General features: G+C 38.7%; 1 protein-coding gene across 1 annotated transcript; it reads right to left on the reverse strand.

The window, feature by feature from the left end:
• Window positions 1-14,877: 14,877 nt before the first annotated feature.
• Window positions 14,878-15,591, reverse strand: LOC141673574 (uncharacterized). Its single transcript, XM_074480327.1, has one exon. The coding sequence runs from the start codon at window positions 15,589-15,591 to the stop codon at window positions 14,878-14,880; it is 714 nt and encodes a 237-aa protein (XP_074336428.1).
• Window positions 15,592-24,095: the final 8,504 nt, after the last annotated feature.

Here is a 24,095-nt window from a genome sequence, read left to right on the forward strand (position 1 = left end):
AGTTTAGTTTTGTATGTTTTTGAATTTATGAATGATAAATAGTGAGATTATAAATGGGGCTGGAGCAGGGAATTGGGGGGTTTGAAGTTAGGGTCTGGGGACGAGGATGTGCAGGGGATGGTACTAAAAAATATAAATTATTGTATTTATTCTTTTCATTTATTTTTCTTAAACACATGTATTTTTACCTTTATACCCCTTCAATTTACGTTTTTTTAATTAATTTAACGGAGGAAACTTAACGGTTTTGATGTAAGACACATTTTTGAAAGGCGAAATGCAAATTCGACAACTATTTTGTAAATGTTAAAATCCGGCCAATATTTTGAAAATGAGTGTAAACATTAGTCACGCTCTTCTTATTTACTCTTATATTCAATGTTCCTCTCAATTCTATATATTTTAAAAATAGAAAAATTTTAATTAGCAACTACCTTCGCTCAGATCAATTACTTACTTTCACTATACTCGCTATATATATTAAAAATTGATCAATCCATTACTTTATTAACTTTTCTTAGACTTTTTCTAATTAAATTATATTTTATTTTAATTTCCGCACCAAATCTCAGCACTGAGAATTCAATAGTATGGAAGAAATAAATAAAAAAAAACGGGCGGTGAGACCTCATGAAAGTTATCTCTGAGGATGAGCACTAATCCGAGGATAACAAATGTTGACCCGAATTGGTACACTTAATTAAACTTACCTTGTTGACAAAAATTTGAACTTTGGACTTGCGTAAATAAATATCGATTCGTTGCCGCTAACACGTGGACCCAGGGGCGGGCTCCGGTGGGTTCCCCGGCCATCTCTCTCATTTGTAAAATATTACTACTAACTTGAGCCTGTAGATTAGAGTTATCCCGGTCAGTTCTTTGCTTAGGTCAACATCTCATCTTGATCTCTGATTCTTATAGCATATGCATCTATTCAGGACATCAATTCATCAATTTATCAATTCAATCAACGGAGTTAGTTACTATTCATGTTAAAATAACTTTTTTTCTTAGTTTTTATGCACCCGCAAAACTCCATCAATTACTATCATCAAAAAAATTATATATATTAGCTTACTGCCCGTGCGATGCACGAATCTTCATTAATATTTATATATTTTCATTTTTATTTTTTATAATTTTATTAATATTCTATATAAATAATTAAATACTAAATAATGATTATATAATTATAATTTCATTGTGCATAATTTCAAGTTAGGTTCAAATAGTATAAATAGTATATGATTGATGAGATTTTATTCATAAATAATAATGTAAATATTTGTTGTTGGTAAGATTTGAACCTGATAACTTATATGTATCTTTATAAATAATAATATAAATATTTGTTGTTGACGAGATTCGAACCTGAAAACTTGTAGAATGTATTTTTTTAGTATTTGAATATAACGGCTCTGATTATTTGATGAAAAATATTTGACAGTCATGATGGAAATGGATAACCAAAATGAGGGTTAACCAAACTACAAATTATACCACATTCCGGTTCTTATAGTATAGTATAGATTTAATATAATACGAGAAATATGGATAATCTAAAAATACTATTTAAAGTCGAGGGTTTGTTATCGCCAACAACATTAATTATAATAACTAAAAGTATATTAATTAATCAAAATTTAAATTTCGAATCACTTCGATTATATATTAATATATAATATTTATATTATGAATTACAAAATTTGAAATAAATTTAAAATTTAAATAATATTAAATTAATACATATATAAAAGAACCATGTTTTGCGGGAGATTAGAGGTGGTAATTCATAAAAGTCATGAAAATTTGATACATTTGTGTGAGTTCCCCCAATTGATGGTCATTAACAACTCCATCAAAAATCAAAGGTTTGGTTGATGAGTTGATGGAGCATCAATTTTTGATGGAGTAAAATTGGAACCGGTGCATGCTACTTTTGCAAATTAGAATTAATAATGCTGATGAATCAATGGTTTACTCCCTCCGCTGCATATGCTCTTAATTTCAAAAACACAAGGAATGATAATGCTATAAATGCATTCTAGTTTAGGTTTCTATATTTCTCATGGTGTTTAGATTTCAAGAGTCAAGTTCTATGGGGATCACATTTTTGTTGGAGACCACATAGATCATTTATGTTCTGCAACTAAAATCTTGCATAAAAATATTGTAAAACATAATATTGTTTGAATAATGTTCTTCAAGGATCATTATTTTATTTAAAATCTTGAACATAATACATGTATTTCATGTAGAACATTATAAAATATTTTATTTTACGAAAAATATTTAGTTTGCAGACATTTGTTGAAATTGTTGAACATACACATTGATAACTCCTGATGGTGGGGCTGCTCCGTCGACGCCGTCCTGGATCCTTCGCCGCTGTAGAGGTGTAGTTGTGGTTGGGTTCCTACAAAACAACACCGGAAGGGGGGTTGGAGCCCCGCGGCGCCTCCGGCGTGAGAGTAAGAACTAGCTTTTTGGGTAGATGAAGATAGAAAGGAATGAGAGATGGCTGGGGCGCCCTCCAAACCCGGGTCAGAAGTTTGGGGTCCACACACACACCTTATTAATAACCTGCTTATAACAATGATAAAGATAATAATAATGATATGCAGTGGCCCTACTTACCGATTACCACGGATCGCAACAGGTTAAAGTATGCACACAAGCCAACCACACCTATTTATATTACAAACCGTTCAAATCCCAGCTATCCAAACTCAGAACTGAGTATTAAACATTATTACAAACTTTTTCAAACTTAAATTATTCCAAAAGAAGCCTACTAGCTCAACTCGATCAACCTGAACCCCTAGCTCTCGCGCTGGACTGGGGATCCTCGGTACCAACCAGTTCCTTCTTAACTGGAAAAGAACATAAACAACATCGCACAAATGAGCTAACTAGCTCAGCAAGTCACAATGACAAAACTGAGAATAATGATTATCAGGTAAATATGGTTATGATATCAAGTGAACAATGGATTATGATTTAGAATTGGATATTATATTTTCATTTTAAAAACCAAGGTTAGGCTGCTGATCAGTCACGCACTAACCCCGAGCAAAGCACACAGCACTGCTCTAACTACTGGATCCAAGGCACACATTGGCCTAACTTGACCATTATATGGTCTGACCACGAATCTGGTCCACAATTTTATAAAAACAATCCAATTCTACCATAATAATAGAATAAGCAGTAATAAACAATAAACAGGATCATTAACAACATTGGACGTTCAATAATGAAAATGGTTTCAATCTGTATAAAGATCCATATGGCATTTCCAAAGCTTGGCTGTTAAGTAATGAAAGAATTGGATAACAAAGGAATCAACATTTCAGGGTTCCAAGGATTTGGTCTTTCAAAGCATAAGATACAATGGTTTGAATGTGTAAGCAATCTGGTTCAGTGTTTAATATTTAGTTTGTATGTATTTGTGGAGTAGTATCTTATATTTGAGGTTCGTATTTGGGTATACAACAATCAATGGTCTAGAAAGAATCAGGTTTACGGCTCAAGATCAACAACTGGAATCAAGGTTTAGGGTTCAGTGCTTCAAAACACTTGCAATATAAAATAGGAATATCAATCACTACAATATCTCGAGAAAGTTCAGAACACTTGCTTGGTACTAGCTTATTATACTGCACTCGCTTTCAGTCACGACTGTCTTACTCCTCGACTACCTGTTTCCCTTTCCTACGTCTTGCCTCTTCTGCTCATATAGCATAAGCATCTATCAATATTCAACTTATACGATTCTATTCAACACATGCTTCTATCTACCCTTCGTTTCACCCAAATCCGATTAACGAATTGAAAGTTATGTAATAAACAAGTAAACATCGAATATATAGACCGACAGTTAACCAACAAGTCACATATAACACATAACACGTCACATAATCAATGATATATCATTTATAAAGAAGTCTCGGGTCATAAATAGACTTTCTGGTATTTAAAATGATTTTTAAAACATTTTTCGGAATTAAAGCAGATCGTTGAATCAATTTCGAAGTAGTAAACAGGGTTCGGTTGGCCAATTCTGGCTTCAAAACAATTTCATAATAATTATCGAGCCTTGAAAACAATTTAAAATAATATTTTAAAGCTCGAAACTATTTTTCGGAATTTTTAAATTGTTTTTAAATAATTAAATCTAATTAAATAATTAATTAAAATCAATTAATAATTAATTAAATCAATTAATCAATTAATTTTCGAATTAATTGATCAATTAATCGATTAAAAATTAACTGAAATTACTTAACTAATTAATTCATATTTATTTTTGAATTTAAAATAATTTTTGGAATTAAAATAATAATTTTTGGAATTTTCAGAAATTAAAATCGATTTTTTATAATAAAAATAAATGGGAAATATGATTTTTGAATATTTTTAAAACAGGAATCCAAAATTTGCAAGTTCTGGAAACCTCATGGACCTAACTTCATCGTTTTTAAAACTACAGGTACTAAACTGCAATTTTGACAGGGGTCGCCGGAAAAACTTCGGGGATGGCCGGAGAATACGTTCCCAACATCCTCACCCCACCACAAGCTCCAGATATGATCTTCAGGCAACCAGGAATTGATTCATGCAATCAAAGCACAGCAATCATCCCTGTTCTGGCCGGAAAATGGCCAAGAACATCGCCGGTTTCCGGCGAATATCGGGAATTTTCAAAACACAACTCCCTTTGATTCAGACATCCTCTGTTAACGAGCTATATACCAACCGATTGAAATTTTATAAGGAACACGGCCCACTATAAATCAACAGCTAATAACCCCTAAATCAAAAAGGCCCAAATTTCAATTGAAAACATTCATATGGGTTATAAACCCTAATTTTAAAATTCGAGAATTAAACCCACTTTTGAGCATGTTATTGAACTCCAAATCAGACGTATGACATATGAAAATCATCAGGAAAACAAGCTCTACAACATGCAAGCATCAAATCATACAAACAATCATCTGAACAAAAATTCATATTTTTAATAGAATTAATTCAAAAATAAATAATTTTTCAGAAAATAAACCTTGATTTTTGCAGTGATTTTGAACACAGAATCTGATAGAACACCTCAAGACCTTCGTTTTGAGTACTCGAGCTTTTCATACGGACTCCGGTAACACCTCCGATTGTTGGTTTGATTCTCAGAAAGGTTTATGAATATATAAATTTTCTCTGGAAATTTATATAATTACTGGCTGCAAATGTTTTTGATACGAAATAAAATACGGTAAAGGCTATTTATAATTACGGAAAATTAGTATCCCGTTGGATCATTCCGGATATAAAACGGTACGTTTATTTATAAAAACTGATCCAAACGGTATCGGTTTTCGGGACAATTATCCAAATTAGTACAATTTGTACTGCGGTCTTGGTCTCAGCGCCTGGTTACACGTACTACGAGGTGATAATTGGGATAGTTTAATAAAAAGCTCCCGTTTATCGAAAATAAGAGTTTTATTGATTTACCGAAACGAATATTGTAACGAAAATATTTCGCCGGGACCCGCGCAGGACAAACCGTACGCCGGATCGAAAAAGTCGAAACATGGAATATGCTCGGAATATTACAATTAGGTTAGGAAGGAGTTCTCGGAAGAGTTTCGGGTTCCAAAAATGTAACAACGGATGACGTCGGTTGGTTCCCGTTTTTATAAAATAGATTTTAAATACTCTAAAAAAGATTTTAAAAATTTCATATGATTCTTATAAATTCATAAATCAACATAAAAATAATTAGGAAGATATGACAATTATCTATATTTTAGTTTGGACATATAAAAATTAAAATACTCAATTAATAATATTTTTAAACATCCAAACACATTTAACACTTAACAAATAATTCACAGAATAGATACTGAACACATATATTAATTATTTATTAGCAAAAATAATTACACGATATATCCCGGATATTATAATGGTTGTGTGTGTATATGAGTGTGAAAGAATGATTAACCCCAAAACCTCACCTTCATGGGCTATTTATAGCCCAAGGGTAGGGTTTTGGGATTGGTACCTTTAGATCGTAGCCATTGGTTCTGGGAGCGGAGGACACCTGGCTGGAGTGGATACTTTACACGTGTCAGTGCGAGACTGGCTGAGGAATGTTCTGAGGATCCTCTGACATGTGCCCTGATTATTCCCATGATTGATGTGTGACAGTTGTCCCCATCATGTGCTTGGGCCAACGTCTCACGTGTTAGGATTTACCAAGGTCAGGCTTGCCGGGATTATTCCTTCCGGGAGCTGTGTGGAGTTAGGAGCCTAGGAGTAGTCCTTCCAGGAGTTGTATGGAGTCAGGAGCCTATTTCCCAGGAGTTATATGGGGTTAGGAGCCTAGGAGTAGTTCTTCCAGGAGCTATAGAGGGTTAAAAGCCTAGGAGTAGCAATTCCAGGAGATATATACTATCATGTGCCCGGACGTTTTCGGGATGCTGTTAATAACCAACGAATGGCAAGTGCTTTTCCTTCCCTTATGCAGATTTTCTGGATGGGGGAGTGAATTTGGGTTTGTCTGTAGGGCGAGAGTTTTGATTGTTTTGTTTAGAAGAGTTTGTGCTTTTCTTGCCCCCAGTCCGGATTGCGCTGAGTTCGGCGAATCAGGACTAAGGTTTTTGTCTTTGGAAGGAGCTGAGCTTTTCTTGCCCCCAGTCTGGATTGCGCTGAGTTCGGCAAATCAGGACTATGGTGGTTGTCTTTGGAAGGAGTTGAGCTTTTCTTGCCCCCCAGTCCGGATTGTGTTGTGCGAATGAGTCCGGACTTGGAAGTTGAAACGGTTTTGGGGAATTTCCCCCCAATTATTTGAATTTTTACAACTGTAAGAATGTGGAGAGACGTGCCTCATCATTAGTTTTATTAATTACGGTTTTGATGGGTCGTTCAGATCTTGCCACGTGGCATGGTGTTATTATTTCACCGTGCCTATAAAAGGCACCCCTGGGGCTTTACTTTTTCTTTTTATTTCTTCACCACTTTCTCTTCTCTTTTCCTCTCTTTCTTTGAAGCTTTTCTGGTGCTCGTCGCAGAAGTTTCCAAGGTCACGACTATTGATCGAGCGCCCTTAATCTCTCCGTAATCTCTACTCTGTAGGCTTTTTTCCTTGCTTTTCTGTTTTTCTCCTTTGTATTTGCCTCAATATTGTTTAGTTTGGATTGATTTTGTTTATGTTTCTGTGGGTTTTTCATTTTGTTGTGTTTTGTTTTTGTTGAATGTTGTATATGTGTGTATGTATATAGCTTTGGGGTTGTTTTGCTTTTTGATTCTTGTTGATAATGTTTCTGGGTTTAGGGTTTTTTGTTGAGTCCGGACTTGATCGACTAGTCCGGACTAATGAACTTGTTTTTTGGAATTTGTAATATGTTGTTTTTGTGTTACTGTGCCCTTTGGTTTCGGTGTAATAGGCTAGGTTTGAGCCCGGGGTGGTTTATAGGTTTTGGGTTTCGGTTTTTGTCTTTTTGGTTTTGGGTCTTCGGACTGTTTGCTTTTGACTTGTAATAAAATTGAAAATAGGGTAGTCCGGACCATCTAGCTTTCAAGATAAATAAACTGTAGGGTTTTATACTAACCTTTATCACTTGTTTTAGGTTTATGGTCCGGACTAAAGCTCGTGCCAAGGCTTAAATAACTTGTTATCCGGGGCCATCTGATTCGGATTTTGAGTCTTCTGGTGATTCTGAGCGAGCTGGGATGGGGAAGAAGGCTTCCACCTCGGACTCTGAAGCTATAACGAAGCTTTTTATTGCTAAGATTTCTTCCAGAAAGGTACCTTGCAGTCCGGAGGGTCTGTGGGTTGAGAATCTGGGGTATTTCGTTAGCAAGAGTGATGAGATAGAAGATAGGTTTTATTATAGGAGCATCAGGTCCGGGTATGCTAGACAGCAAAACGCGGGTCCAGGACCTTACGATAGGGAAGCATTTGATAGGAAATTCGCTGACAGTATAGTGGCTAAGGAGCACTATGAGCTAAAGGATGAGTACGCTACCTTAGATCACGCGGCTCAGGATTCTGCATTCCGGACTACGTTTCAACTGGACCCCCGGATCGAGTGGAGATGGCCGACTCCGGATGAGCGGGTTCATCATAGACCGACTGATGGGTTTGTTCCGGTGTGGCTGGAGTATCTCCGGTCCGGATGGAATCCTCATTGGCGCTTGTTCCTGAAGCATCTGTGCAAGTACGTGTACAAGATCTCTCCGATGCAGATAACACCTAATGGTATAAAGTGGATGACTTGGTTCATTACTACTTGTAATCAGTTTAAGGTGCAGCCCACATTCAAGCTATGGCATCATATCTTTCATCTGGTCCGGTCTAGTCAGTTCCCTCTCTATGAACTTCAGTTCCGGGCTCCGAAGTGCGGGTATGGTGGCTCCTACAGGCCTGTCATCCAGTAATCTTCGTTGAAGTACTGGAATGGAGAGTTGATTATGCTCCGGGGTTTGGACTTGTACTATCTTCCCTATATTGCTGCGGAAGGGGTTCGGACTCGGTTCCGTAGGGATGTGCTCCGGGGTGAAGCTATCTGGTTGATGTTTGCTTTTTGTGAATGTCTGGGTTTCCAAATGACCCGAGACACTTTCATGAATCATAGAACTATGCATAGGCTAGGCTGTAAGTAGTTTTCCTTTTTATCCGGACTTCTTGTTTGTTTCTTATATGCCTTCATCTACCTTGATTCCTTATTGGTTTTGACTTGTATTTTTGCTTTGTTCCTTTGCAGGTTTGCCGCACTATAATCCGGATATATCGTCTTCGGCATATAGTGATGCATTGAAGGGTCTTGGCAAAGCTTTCAAGTTGCCAAAGAAAACTGCTGCTGCTGGGTCCGGATCTAATGCCTCTATGGAGGAGGGATCCCAGAGTAATGTGGTCCCGAGACCGGAGCTCGAAGTTGATGTGAATCAGTCTGCTTCGGAGCAAGATGCTGAGATTGATATTGGAGATGAGTTTGCTAATCTTGAGGATCTTGGTCCTATAGGCGAAGCTCCGGGTGGTGATTCTGGAAGAAGGAAGAAGAGGCTTCGGACCCTTGGAAGCAAGCCTCCTCGGGCCAAAAACTTTGAAGCTGGTTCCGGATCCGGGGCCGGTAAAGGAAAAATTGTTGATGATGAGAGTCCGGATGCAAGTGGCCCAGGGCTGGAGGATAAAGTTGTTCGGTTCATGGCTGGGATTCCTACTCAAGCTGACTGGAGGAGGATGAACCTGTCCGGATTTAATGCAACTATGAAGGAGTGTTCCCGGCTCTAGGGTCAGGTATGTCTTCTTCTTTTTCTCGTTTCTTATGTTGATTTGCCATAGAATATTTTTCTAAGTTTCTCTTATTTTTTGCAGATTGGTGGGTATATGGCCGGATCAGCTTCTCTGGCCTACAATGAGCTCAAAAATTCCCAGACTGCCATTGTTGATAAGGACTCTGAGATAGGCCGGCTCCGGGACTAGATCATTGTTAAAGATACTTCTCTCTCCGGACTGAACCAGCAGCTTGATGATGTCAGGACTCGGGCCGAGAATGCTGAAAAAGAAGCTTCTGATCTAAAGTATGAATTGGCTGGGCTCCGGAGGCAGATGTCTGCAGTGCGTCCGGAGGCTGAAGTCATTGCGGAGTTCAAGAGATCCGAGGAGTATGACAAAGCTCTTGCCAATGCTGGTGCTCCGGAGATGGCCCGTTGCTGGCTGGTTGCGGAGCGACATATCAAGACCAATCCGGAGTCCAATTGGGACAGCTTTGTTACTGAGTTTATTAAGGCAAAGGAAGATTTTGAGCTCGGGCTAGGGGAACCGGAGCCGTTCGACGGGCCCTGCCCCAGTTTCCTGCCTCCTAATGCTCTGGAGTCTTGACTTTGTAACTTTGGTATTTCTTGAAGACGTTTGACAACTTTGATATTTGTAATATTCGTACTTTGCTCTGGGCTTGTTCAAGTCCGGTAACTTTTTTAATGTTTGCTTTTCTTGCTGTTATTTTGCTTTGTTTTTGTAGTTTGTATTTGCCTTAGAATATTTTTCCAAGTAAAAATTGCTTTACTAGTCCTGACTAATTGCTTGTCCGGACTAGTAGTTAAGTTTTTGACTTGGCAAATTTATGCTAAGTGAAGATGGTTGCGCTAGTCCTGACTAGTAACTTGTTCGGACTAGTGGTTAGCTTTTTCAATTAGAAAATTTATTCCAAATAAAATGGTTGCATTAGTCCAGACTAATGGCTTGTCCGGACTAGTGGTGCCTTTTAGTTGGAAAATTAGTTCTAAGTAAAAGTGGTTGCTCTAGTCCTGATTATCAGCTTGTCCGGACTAGTGGCGGCTTTGAGTTAGAAAATTAATTCTAAGTAAAAATGGTTGCTCTAGTCCTGACTAGCATCTTGTCCGGACTAGTGGTGGCTTTTAGTTAGAAAATTAATTCTAAGTTAAAGTGGTTGCTCTAGTCCTGACTATCAGCTTGTCCGGACTAGTGGTGGCTTTTAGTTAGAAAATTAATTCTAAGTAAAATGGTTGTTCTAGTCCTGACTAGCATCTTGTCCGGACTAGTGGTGGCTTTTAGTTAGAAAATTAATTCTAAGTAAAAATGGTTGCTCTAGTCTTGACTAATAACTTGTCCGGACTAGTGGTTAGTTTTGATAAGTATGTAAAAGGGAAAAGCTTTTCATTAATCATTCATACAAAATATAAGGAGAAACAAATTGGTTGCTTGCCATATTGGCTACAAGATTTTTGGTTGCTTTGTTTGTTCTCCTACTGGTAGAATTTTCTTAGCCTTAGTACATGCCAAGTGTTTGGGACTTCTGAGTCATCCATGTTCAGGAGCTTGTAGGTTCCTGCCCTGAGGGCTTCTTTGATCTTGTATGGACCTTCCCATTTGGGCATTAGTTTTCCAGTGTTTGTGGGATCTTATGCTTCAGTGTCTCGAAGGACTAAGTCTCCAACTTGGAAGTTTTTGACTCTTGACTTCTTACTGAAGTGTTCTCTTGTTTTCTCCTTGTATTTTTCCATCCTTTCTACAGCCTGGTCCCGGACCTCATCGATTAACTCCATATTTGTTCTGAGTTCCTCTTCATTTGCTTCTTCTTCAAAGTTTATTGCTCTGTGGGAAGGAGAGCCCACTTCAATAGGAAGCAATGCTTCTGTTCCATAAGCTAGCTTGAATGGAGTTTCTCTGGTGCTTGTCCTGTAGGACCAAAGTACACTTGGTAGTTCTTCTGGCCATTTGCTTTTGCTTTCTTTGAGTCTTTTTTCGATACCTCGGAGCAGGATTCTGTTAGTTACTTCTACTTGGCCATTTCCTTGGGGATATGCCACTGATGATTTTTTGTGCTTGATCCCGCGCTCCTGGAGGTAGGACTCGAACTCTGATCCAATGTATTGGGGCCCATTGTCTGATACTAGGACTCGTGATATCCCGAACCTCATCAAAATATTGTCCATAAACTTTATGCAGTCTTGTTGATTGATTGTCCTCATAGCTTTTGCTTCAACCCATTTTGTCATGTAATCAATAGAGACTAGCAGGTACCTGAGGTCTCCTTTGGCCCGGGGGAAGGGTCCCATAATGTCAATACCCCACACAGCGAAGGGGATAGGTAACAGGACTGAGGATGGTAGGATTGGGCTAATTCGGGACACATTGCTGAAAAGCTGGCATTCTTTGCACTTCTTGACGAATTCTATTGCATCCTGATGAATGGTTGGCCAGTAGTAGCCTTGTCTTATAATCTTATGAGCTAGGACCTTTGCAGACATGTGGTCTCCGCATATCCCTTCATGCACTTCTGCCAAATAGTATTTTGCTTCTTCTGGGCCAATACATTTCAGGATAGGAGATGAGAAGGTCCTGCGGTAGAGTATTCCTTCTTCGAGGAAGAACTTGGCTGCTTTTGCTTTCAGTCTTTGAGCTTTTCCTTTGTCTTCTGGGAGCTCTCCATTCTCCAAGTATTTGATGAAGGGAGTCATCCAGCTGTGGTTGCTTTCGATCTCCAAGACCTCTCCGGATTCAATGGATGGTTTGAGGAGTTCTTCGAAATAAACTGAGCAGTCTAGATCTGATGAGTTCCGGACTAATTTGGATAGGATGTCTGCTTCTTCATTTTCTTCTCGACATATCTGAATGACTTGATGGCTTGGTATTGAAGCTAAATAGCACTGAACCAGGGCTTGGTACTTCACTAGAGTAGGGTCCTTTGCTATGTATTCTCCATTTGTTTGCTTGACTACTATCTGGGAGTCGCTGTAGATTTTTAAGTCCTGGACTCTAAGAGTCCTGGAGAGCTTTAGTCCTGCGATCAATGCCTCATATTCTGCTTGATTGTTTGTTGCGGGGAAGCCGAAAGATATTGTTGTCTAAATTTTGAATCCTTCTGGACTTTTGAGTGTGAGTCTGGCTCCCGATCTCTCGCTTGTTGAAGAACCATCTATCTCTAAGGTCTAGGCTCCCGGACTTGTATCCTTTTTTTGCTCCTGATCCATGTCCATTGGTTCCAGTTCTTCTTCTGGGAAGTTGCATTCGATTATGAAATCTGCAAGTGCTTGAGCTTTGATGGCAGTCCTGGGCATGAAGCTTAAATTGAACTGGCTCAACTCCACAGCCTAATTAACAAGTCTTCCCGAGACATCTGGCTTGTGAATTATTTTCCTTAGTGGTTGATTTGTCACTACTCTGATTTCCCTCCCTTGGAAGTAGTGCCTGAGTTTTATTGAAGTTGTGACTAAGGCGAAGGCGAACTTCTCCAATCTTGGATATCTTGTTTCTGCATCTTTTAAGACTTGGCTTACATAGTAGACTGGTTGTTGTGTTCCATTCTCCTCCCTGATTAGGGCAGCTCCTACAGCTTGTGCTCCTGCTGACAAGTATAAGTAGAGAGGTTCTCCTGGTTGAGCTTTAGTTAGGATTGGTGGCTGAGAGAGGTAGTACTTGACTTCTTCGAGTGCCTTTTGGCACTCCGGATTCCAGTTCACCTCTTTTTTGTTGGTTGCTCCTTTGAGTAAATCAAAGAATGGTAGGCACCTCTCTGCTAGTTTTGAGACAAATCTCCTGAGTGCTGCTAGGAATCCTGCTAGCTTCTGCACATCTTTTTGGGTCCTGGGAGCTTTCATCTCCTGGATGGCCTTTATTTTCTCCGGATTGGATTCTATGCCTCTGTTGCTGATCATGAATCCTAGAAACTTGCATGCTCCTACTCCGAAGGTGCATTTCTCCGGATTCAGTTTGAGTTGGTTCTTCCTTGGGTTGTCAAAGCACTTCTTCAGGTCTTTCACATATCCTGGTATGGTTGTTGATTTGGAAATCATGTCATCAACATAGCACTCCAAGTTCCTCCCAATCTGGGATTTGAATATTTTGTTCATGGCTCTTTAGTAAGTGGATCATGCGCTGGTAAGTCCGAAGGGTAGCATCACATAAGCATCGACTGCTCTGTGAGTTATGAATGCTGTCTTGGGGATGTCCTTTGGGTTCATCTTTATCTGGTTGTATCCAGAGAAGGCATCCATGAAACTTAGCATGATGTGTCCGGAGGTGGCATCTATCAGTAGATCAATATTTGGGAGAGGATACGGGTCCTTCGGGCATGCATCATTCAAATCAGTGTAGTCCACACACATTCTCCATTTGTCGTTGGACTTCTTCACCATGACCACATTAGCTAGCCACTCCGTATATTTGATTTCTTTGATGATTACTGCTTTGAGTAGCTTTTCCACTTCTTCGTCAATGGCTTTTTGCCTCTCCGGGGCAAATTTTCTTCTCTTCTGTTTGACTGGTTTTCTGTTGGGGTTAACATCCAAGCTGTGAATTGCTATGGACTCATGTAGTCCTGGAATGTCTCTTGGACTCCAGGCAAAAATAACTCTGTACTCCCGGAGCAATGATACTAATCCCTCATTGAATGACTCCTCGAGTCCTGACCCAACTTTCACTTTTTTGCTAGAATTGCTTTCATCTACCTGGACTTCTTCTGTTTTGACTGTGGCTTCAATTTTTGCTTGCTCTTTGTTTGAAACCATTTGATGGATTCGGGCTTCAGAGTTCTTCTTCAGATAGGAGTTTACTTTTTCAAGTTCCTTGGTTGCTTGGATGGTAGGACTAGCTCGGTCTAGGACTTGATTTGCCTTGTCCACTACCATGACTTGGTTGTTTGCCAGTCCTTCTGGACTTGTTTTGTTTGCTTCTTCCCGTGTCCGGGGTCGGTGCTTCTTAATGCATTGTTACTTGTGGAGGACTGTAGCCTTCCTTTTGTTATCTTGATGGGTTTCTGCCATAACTAACCCCTGGTTGTAGTATGTTTCAGCAACTCCATAATCTCCTTTTATCTCCCCGACTCCTGTCGGGGTTGGGAACTTGACCTTGAGATGGGAGATTGAAGTTATCGTTTGCATCATGGTTAGAGCTAATATGCCAATGATTCCGTTGTATGAAGAAGGAGCGTTGATCACATAAAACTTGATGACATGAGTCACTTGGTTAGGAGCAGATCCAAAAATGACTGGCAGATATAGAGTTCCTTGGATCGGGACTAAGTTGTGGCCGAAGCCATAGAGTGGGTCCTCCCGGCATTCATTTGAGCGAACGCTCCCTAACTGCATTCTATCCACTGTGTGCTTGAAGAGAATATTTACCGAGGAGCCATTGTCTATGAGCATTCTTCTTACTTCATTATCAAAGATGTCCAGAGTGACAACCAAAGCTACATTGTGATGAGGGTTGATTCCTTCGTAGTCCTTGCTGCTGAAGGATATCACCAGGTCTGGGAGTGATTGGATTGAGAGCACTTCTTTGCCGAAGTCCGGGCTCCGAGGTGGGGAGTAGGATCCACCTAGGACCACATTGACTACATTATTTCCTCTCTTCTACGCTTCCCCTCTGTTGTCCCGGACTAAGTACTTGTTCATGTTCCCCTTCTTCACTTGGTCCTCAATGAAGTACTTGAGTGATAAGCAGTTCTCAGTCTTGGGGCCATGGGACTCGTGGTAATAACACTGCATATTGTAAGGCCTGCTCTCCGGAGGAGTTTGCATTGGTATTGGAGGATAATAGAAAGGTTTATCTTTTACCTCTTTCAAGATTTCTTCTCGGGTCATGTTGAGAGGAGTCCAGTCCGGCTCTTCCTTCGGCTCCCGGGGTTGCTTCGCGGGTCCTGGGTCACTGCTCGACTCCTTCTTAGGACCAAGTCTCTGGAAAACCGGAGTAGTTTGTCTTTCTTGGCTTTGGTTGCTTTGCTTGAATTTCTTATCTTGGTGGTAACCCCCTTTCGGTCGGTCATCAGTGCTTTTACTCCTGAACCCCCGATTTCGGGTCATCCTCATTGCCTGGAGCACATCTGTTTCCTTAATGAATCTGGCAGCCATAGAGTAGGCTGCTGCCAGACTTTGCGGCTCCTTATTGATTAGCTCCACTGTATATCTCTCATTGTGCTCTGGGTCCAAGTTTCTCCTGAAAATGCTTAAAGCTTCCCTCTCATCCAAACTTGAAACTTTATTGATTGCTTCCTGGAACCGGCGCATGTATGCAGAGAGGGATTCAGTGTCATGCTGTCGAATTGTCTCCAGGTGACACATGTGCATTTCGTGCGTTTTGTTTGCCCGAAATCTCCGAAAGAAATAGGCTCGAAATTCCTTCCAAGAGTGAATGCTGCGGGAGGGGATTCTGCTGAACCATCTATGGGCCCCTCCCTTAAGAGTTGAAGCGAAGAACCTTGATTTCGTTAAGTCGTTGTAGTAATATATTTGCGCTATCTGCTCAAAGTAGTTCAAGTGCTCCTCCGGGTCTCCTAGTCCATCGAAGGAGTCGAAGTTGTAATGCTTCAAGTTCCGCTGCCGGAGAATGGCTTCCACGGAATAACTGAAAGGAGTTAACGTTTCTCCAATTTCAACTCCTGAATCCATGTCCATCTTTCTCTGCAGTTCATAGATCATATCTTTCAGGTCCTTCTACTTCTCTTCTTCTTCATCATTAGAAATCAGCTCCGGAGTAGGATCTCTCCGGGTTCTTTTGCTCCTTTGCTTGGCCAATAGCTTTTCTTCTTCTAACTGTATTCTCTTTTGGATTTTTAGCTCAAGTTTTGCTTCTTCTTCTTTCCTGATTTGCTCCCGGACCTCTTCCAACTTTCTCTGCTTAGCAGCTTCTACTTCTTTCTTGCTTTGATCTTTTTTTTCTTTTCTTTCCTTTGGTTCCAATTCGATCAAACACATATCTCTTCGATTGCTGGGAGTCCCCGGACTCCTCTGGTTCCTCCTCGAGTTCGACTTCTTCTTGGAGCCGGGTCTCCTCCTATCTGTATAGTCTGATTGCTTCTGCTAGTTCATCACTTGTAAGGTTGGCCATATGCTCTTCGGCTACTGGAACGTTGGTGTACTTGTACTGATTGAGCTCTATGAGGGTCCTGGCATCCCTGGTGTTTACAATTCTCTCCACTACAGGAGTGTGTAGTGGCTGCTCCTGGAATGTTTCTCTCTCGGCTCCTGGGTCAAGGGCCTGGGAGTGGTCCGGCTCCTGGACCTGAGCACTAGCAGATGGTCTCCCAGAGGTATTCTTTCCTGGTTTTGCCATTTCTCAACAATACCAACAACTGTTGGGTCCCAATGTGTTTGTAGAAGGGGGGGTTGAATACAAACAGTACCGAATAATCGAATTAAATGCGGAATAAAAAATGTGAAACAAAATTCAAGTTAAATAAAAATATTATTAAACTTGAAAGGTGTTACAACAACTGTATCGATTACAAGGAATTAATCTCAAATTAATTATCACAAATCTAGAATAAATTCGACATGAACTTTTTCTATTTTTGTAATAAAAAAGATTCAAATGCTAAACGCAATTTGAGATTAAGTTCTAGGGATTTTGATCCGCTAGATTGATACACAAGAGCAAGATAAAGATTTCTAGTGGATTGGATTTAACTTTACAATCTAGAAATTTAATCTTGAAGTATGCAGATGAAAAGATGAAATATTTCTTCTTGATTTTCTTTTCTGCCTTGTTTCTTGACTTCTGTGTTCTTAATAATAAGTTGCTGCTTCTCTGCTTCTTTTTAAATCAACAAACGAATAGAATTGACTTGGCATGACAATCCTATAGCTGGCAAGACTTTCGGTGAGACAATTGAATGAACTAGCAAGACAATCTGAATGAACTAGCATGACAATCAGAATGAACTAGCATGACAATCCTCCTCCTAGTGTAACTTTCGGTGAGACAATTGAAAATGGCCTAGCATGACAATCGGTATGACAATCCTGATTGTCATGCTAGTTCATTTTCAATTGTCTTGTTGATTTAATGCAGATTTTAATCCAATTTAAATTCTGAAAATTCCTAAAATTAATTCAGAATTAATTAATCGATTAATTCAATTAATAAATAAATTATTCTTCGCAGATATAATTTATTTTCTTAATTAAATTAGATGACTTAATTAATTAATAGAGAATTAATTCTAGTCTTGAGCAGCAACCATTCTTCTGCAAATCTTTTGAAAATCACTGAAAATTATGAATCAATTCCACCACTTCAACGTTGACACTCGATGTACTGTCTGGTTCATGAGTGACTAACTTCCATGACGTTTCTTCATGTCTTGACTCTGACACTTTGATTTTCTTCAGATTAAATCCTTGTAATTAATTGATACTCTGACGAGATCTCTGTCACTTGATTAAATCCACGATCTTGACTTATATCACTGAGGCATGATCAATTTCTTGAACTTCTTCCAGTGAATTAATTCCTCAAGTCTGTAGATGAACCTTGTCTCTGAATCCTTTGTCAGATATTACTTTGCGAGATCTCTCTGATGGTAGTTCCACTATTTACTTATTACATTCTTATTTGAGTTGAGTTGAATCCTCGAATATACAAATAGGCTATGACATATGACTTACAATCTCCCCCTATTTGTTTGTTAGACAATAACACACAAATACCTAGAGGATAACTCAACTAACAAATAAGAAAAAGATATAAACAGAAATGCAAAGTAAATAGTAGAAAAGTTCTGGACTAGATTTAACATTTTCCAGATTCCAAGTAGATGTTCCTCTAGACTGAACATATCTTCAAGTAGTTCCATCTTCATTTGTACAACCACATTTCCTGTTGAGAAGCCCATATCTCTTGCTTCTCCCCCTATGAGAATCAACTGATTAAAGAAGATCACCTTCGTTTTACCACCTCTCCCGTACAATAGGATCCGCAGATAAAAACCAATGGTACTCCCCTAACTGCTTCTTCCCTTACTAGGAAATCACCTTGTGTTTACCACCTCTCCCGTACAATAGGATCCGTAGTTAGAAACAACAATGGTGTGGTGTAGTGTACATGTAGGATCTTTTTCTTACTCCCTGCTATTTCTCCCCCTTAGTTGAGGAATCCTCCAAACTATTACTCAAGCTTTTATCTCCCCCTTAAAGAAGGAATGTATGCCGTCGTCAGAAGGAGTTCTCATATTTCACTTGGTTGGAAAAGAAATAACAAGTAGTTTCACTTTCTTCCTCACTGTGAGTGTGTGATCCTGTTTAGTGTACCTCACATGTGTTTCACTCTTCTCTCCACTCGTGTTTACACTCATTCTCACAAGTGTATCACTCTTCTCTCATAGCTCCATAATCCAGCTGTACCTGTAAGGAAAATCACCTTAGCCATCCTTAAAGGAGGTCACAGGTGGTGTAATGGGAGTTCACAAATCCCCATCCTTGTTAAACTCGTCAGATGAATCTGAGTCATAATCTACAAGTTGCTAGTTTCCCTTTTAGGGTTCCAGATTTGAATTCTGGGAAGGTAAACAATGATCCAAAGAATTTAGCATAAAGATCAAGGTTTCCTTCTAATGTCTGTGAAGACATTTCCTTGTGACTCATCAGGTAATATCTGAATCATTGTCAACAAGTTGCCGATCTGCACCTATGTCAGATCCACTATCCGCAGATGCATCCAGGGGATTTAAGCCTGGGGAGGTAGACACTGACCACTGACATATGGCTTTTGGATCAGTATCCTCTCCTAACACCTGTAAAGGCAATTGGTCCACTAACGAACCTTGAACAATCGAATCTGACCTTAAAATGGTCGAAACTCTTGTTTCCGTCAACTCATCCTTTGTGTGTGTAACCTCTCCTTGTGTATCAAGAATTGATTATGTTTGAAGTGGTGACACTACATCGGATACCTTGGCCGACAGGCAAAATTCAATAGACTCACCCTGTTGAGAGAATGAATCTAGTAACTGTTTTTGTGCCTTTTCAGCCATTACATCTTTTTGAGAAGATGTATGGGGGCTAGCAGTTGTCTCGGTTTAAATACTACTCATCTATGTATGAGACAGAGCCACTGGGTTGACTACAGAACCTTCCTTATGTGGTGCACTAGGCACTATCTCCCTCACGCTCATTCATACTATATTTAGTGGTAAGAGAGTGTTGGTTGGTTCTGTTTTTTTTTTTGTTTGTCTTTACAGTCTGGGATAGACGTTGTGGGTTTTCAACCTCATGACTGTCAATGAAAGAAAGTCATTGGAGACTGAACCTGTATCATAGAACATATGGTAATAGAGAGAAAATGATTTACAATAGTGATTTCAAAAGATTTTACATGAAATAAGAAATCACTAATGTAGAAAGAAGTTTGATTTTGTTTTTCAATATGAATGAGTTTTTGATAAAACATTGATCACTTAGGGTAAAGTCTAAGTAATTCTCATTCATGTCAAAAGCTTACAAATATCTGCAACATAATGTTAACAAGATATCATTGGCCGATACTTGTCAAGTACTTTAGATACTAATTGTTATGTTGCATAATTATGACGACTCTACTAGTTCATATAAAATTACAATTTCTGTTAGAGTGCCATACCATGTCCTTGACGATTGCTTGAGCAGTATACTAGTTCATACCAACCTGAAGTGAGATTGTGAAGAAGAAATTGCATAGTCCAATAGATCTGCAGCTGCAAAGTCCATGAACTGTGGTGCATTGACTTCCTCTTTTGACTTACCAATCAGGAGTACACTTGTACACATCTTACTAGAGTACAATTCCAAGTGTAATGTGCAGCAGGTGTCTGATATGTCATAATATTCTCAAGTCTCGTCACTGGTGCTATATGTTAGATGATGCTTCCTGATAATAACCTAGCACAATATACAAAATTATAATGATAACATTCCCAGCTTGCAAACAGCCATATCCCTCGGATAAACCTTTGCTGTCATCTCCAAAGGTAACCATGGGGCCAGCTTTCTCAACCACATTTGATAGCAGGGCTCTATCTCCGGTCATATGTCTTGATGATCCACTGTCAAGAATCCACACTACCGGTTATACTTGTTTAATGCCCTGCACTACAAATGGATTAGACCTTCTTCGGAACCCAAACTTGGTTGGGCCCGGCATACTTGTAGAATTGTCCTTTGTCAGGCAAAACAACATTTTTAATTTTAATTGTCTCAACTTTCTCAATGACTGAACATTTGACCTTGTAAACAGCCTTAACAAATTTTTGTTTAAGCTTAGGCACAAATGTCTCCTTTCTAGCCTTAGAAGGACTAGCAGTCTTAGACCTATCATGCTTCTTGTTATTCACATGCTGACGAGGAGTAGTCTTATCATTAGACACATGCTTACCATTAAAATAAGCATACATCATATTAAAAGCACAAGACATACAATTAGCAACACCACATGCTTTATGAGAGTGATTAACAGCAGGCAATTTATGCATGGTAGACATGGCATTATTGTTATCCAACTCATGTGTGTCTGAGTTAGTCTCAGTTGCTTTCACAACTTTGACTGGAACTTTCGACTCACTTGACTTGGAAACAATCTTCTCATAAGCATGATCCTCAGCACGTATTTCTTCTTGAATAACAGAAGAGGTCGCATCAAATGGTTCAGCAATTGATGCTTTATAGAGGGGTTCATCAACACCCTTAAGCACATGTGGTACTTCCCTCCCTTTAGCACATACATGAGGAGGGGAGTTTATGCCTAATTCTCCAATAGCAGCATTGTAATCATAACCTATTCCAGATGTTTGATTAACAGCTTGCTTACTGTAGAACTCTTTAGCCTTCGAACAAGAATTGAAGTAGGCTCTAACCTTAGTCTCAAGACCGGTGATCTTATCTTTGAGAATAGTTTCGAGTTTTCTATAACAGTCAACTCTATTCTCTAGAAAAGATACCTGTTCTTTTAATTTGTCTTGATTAATGTGCACAAGTCTTAATTCATTGACCTCTTTCTCAAGGTCTGTGATCTGTAAACTTAACAGTTCATTATCACGACGTGCACAATCTAAGTTACCTCTTAGATGATAAACCATTTCAGCATCAGAAAGTTTTACCTCTATTCTTGACGATGAAGTTTTTCCATCAACAGCCATAAGAGCAAGATTTCCTTCTTCTTCATCTTCACTGTCAGTATCATCCCAGCTTCTTCCCTTTGCCAGATAAGCCCTTTCAGAGTTCTTTCTTACTTGCTTTGGCTTCCTACATTCTGTGGCAAAGTGTCCCAACTCATTGCAGTTATAGCATCTAATGGTGCCCCGATCAACCATCCCTGTTTGGTATCCACCACTGCTGGTGTTAGAGGATGAAGATCCACCTTTATGGAATTTGTTGTAGTTGGACTTGTACTTCAGCTTGGGATTCCTCTTGAATCTGACATGGGAGAATCTCTTGACAATTTGGGCCATTGACTCGTCTTCCAATTGCTCCAGCTCTTCCAAGGAATAAAAATCATCACTTGATTGATTTGTAGTAGGAGGATCATATTCCGCTACTAACATATTTTCCTCAGCCTTGGAATACTGTACCATTCTCTCCAATTGTTGAGATTGCTGTTGTTGTTGACCTTCAGCTACAAGTGCAGTAGATGTGCTGACCATTCTATCATTCCCGTAGACTTCCTTCTGTTGAATCTGCTCCAACTCATAGGTTTTTAACACTCCATAGAGCCTGTCCAAAGAAATCTCATTCAGATCTCTAGCTTCTCTAATGGCAGTGATTCTATGTTCAAGATGAGCTGGCAGTGTTAAAAGGAACTTTTTGTTGACCTCCCTGATTGAATAATACTTTCCATTGATGTTCAGGTTGTTGATCAACGCATTGTACCTCTCAAACACTTCAGTAATTCCTTCTCCTGGATTTGATTTGAAATGTTCATATTCAGAGGTTAGGATTTCCAACTTGTTCTCCCTAACTTCCTCTATGCCTTCATTAATCACCTCAATAGTTTCCCACATGTGTTTGGAATTTTTACAATTCATCACATGTCTGTTCATCAAGGGATCAAGGGAATCAATTAATATTAATTGAAGGCTGGCATCCAAGGAGGCTTCTTCCTTCTCAGCAGGAGTAAAATCTTCAGGCTCTTTTGGATAGGTTCTAGCTTCAGTAGTCACCACACCATCTATTATTACCTCCGGTTCAATAATCATCGGAGTTTTTATACCCTTCTTTAACAAGTTTGAATATTTGGGATTTGCAACTTGTAAAAATAATAGCATCTTCTTCTTCCACATGATATAATTCTCTTTATCAAATTGTGGAATTTTAACGGTTCCAACTTTATGTGAAGTCATTATGAATTTTTGAATGAATAAAAATTCAAGGAGTTGAAAAATCACAAAAGTCTAGGATCTTGATTTGTTCGTTAATCAGAAGGCTCTGATACCAATTGTTGGGTCCCAATGTGTTTGTAGAAGGGGGGGTTGAATACAAACAGTACCGAATAATCGAATTAAATGCGGAATAAAAAATGTGAAACAAAATTCAAGTTAAATAAAAATATTATTAAACTTGAAAGGTGTTACAACAACTGTATCGATTACAAGGAATTAATCTCAAATTAATTATCACAAATCTAGAATAAATTTGACATGAACTTTTTCTATTTTTGTAATAAAAAAGATTCAAATGCTAAACGCAATTTGAGATTAAGTTCTAGGGATTTTGATCCGCTAGATTGATACACAAGAGCAAGATAAAGATTTCTAGTGGATTGGATTTAACTTTACAATCTAGAAATTTAATCTTGAAGTATGCAGATGAAAAGTTGAAATATTTCTTCTTGATTTTCTTTTCTGCCTTGTTTCTTGACTTCTGTGTTCTTAATAATAAGTTGCTGCTTCTCTGCTTCTTTTTAAATCAACAAACGAATAGAATTGACTTGGCATGACAATCCTATAGCTGGCAAGACTTTCGGTGAGACAATTGAATGAACTAGCAAGACAATCTGAATGAACTAGCATGACAATCAGAATGAACTAGCATGACAATCCTCCTCCTAGTGTAACTTTCGGTGAGACAATTGAAAATGGCCTAGCATGACAATCGGTATGACAATCCTGATTGTCATGCTAGTTCATTTTCAATTGTCTTGTTGATTTAATGCAGATTTTAATCCAATTTAAATTCTGAAAATTCCTAAAATTAATTCAGAATTAATTAATCGATTAATTCAATTAATAAATAAATTATTCTTCGCAGATATAATTTATTTTCTTAATTAAATTAGATGACTTAATTAATTAATAGAGAATTAATTCTAGTCTTGAGCAGCAACCATTCTTCTGCAAATCTTCTGAAAATCACTGAAAATTATGAATCAATTCCACCACTTCAACGTTGACACTCGATGTACTGTCTGGTTCATGAGTGACTAACTTCCATGACGTTTCTTCATGTCTTGACTCTGACACTTTGATTTTCTTCAGATTAAATCCTTGTAATTAATTGATACTCTGACGAGATCTCTGTCACTTGATTAAATCCACGATCTTGACTTATATCACTGAGGCATGATCAATTTCTTGAACTTCTTCCAGTGAATTAATTCCTCAAGTCTGTAGATGAACCTTGTCTCTGAATCCTTTGTCAGATATTACTTTGCGAGATCTCTCTGATGGTAGTTCCACTATTTACTTATTACATTCTTATTTGAGTTGAGTTGAATCCTCGAATATACAAATAGGCTATGACATATGACTTACAATCTCCCCCTATTTGTTTGTTAGACAATAACACACAAATACCTAGAGGATAACTCAACTAACAAATAAGAAAAA

This window comes from Apium graveolens, chromosome 7, assembly GCF_009905375.1.
Source record: "Apium graveolens cultivar Ventura chromosome 7, ASM990537v1, whole genome shotgun sequence".
NCBI lineage: Eukaryota > Viridiplantae > Streptophyta > Magnoliopsida > Apiales > Apiaceae > Apium > Apium graveolens.

Bases quoted from the DNA above. Each gene is read 5' to 3' on its own strand.
- LOC141673574 (XM_074480327.1), bottom strand. From the start codon at position 15,591: ATGCACATGTGTCACCTGGAGACAATTCGACAGCATGACACTGAATCC.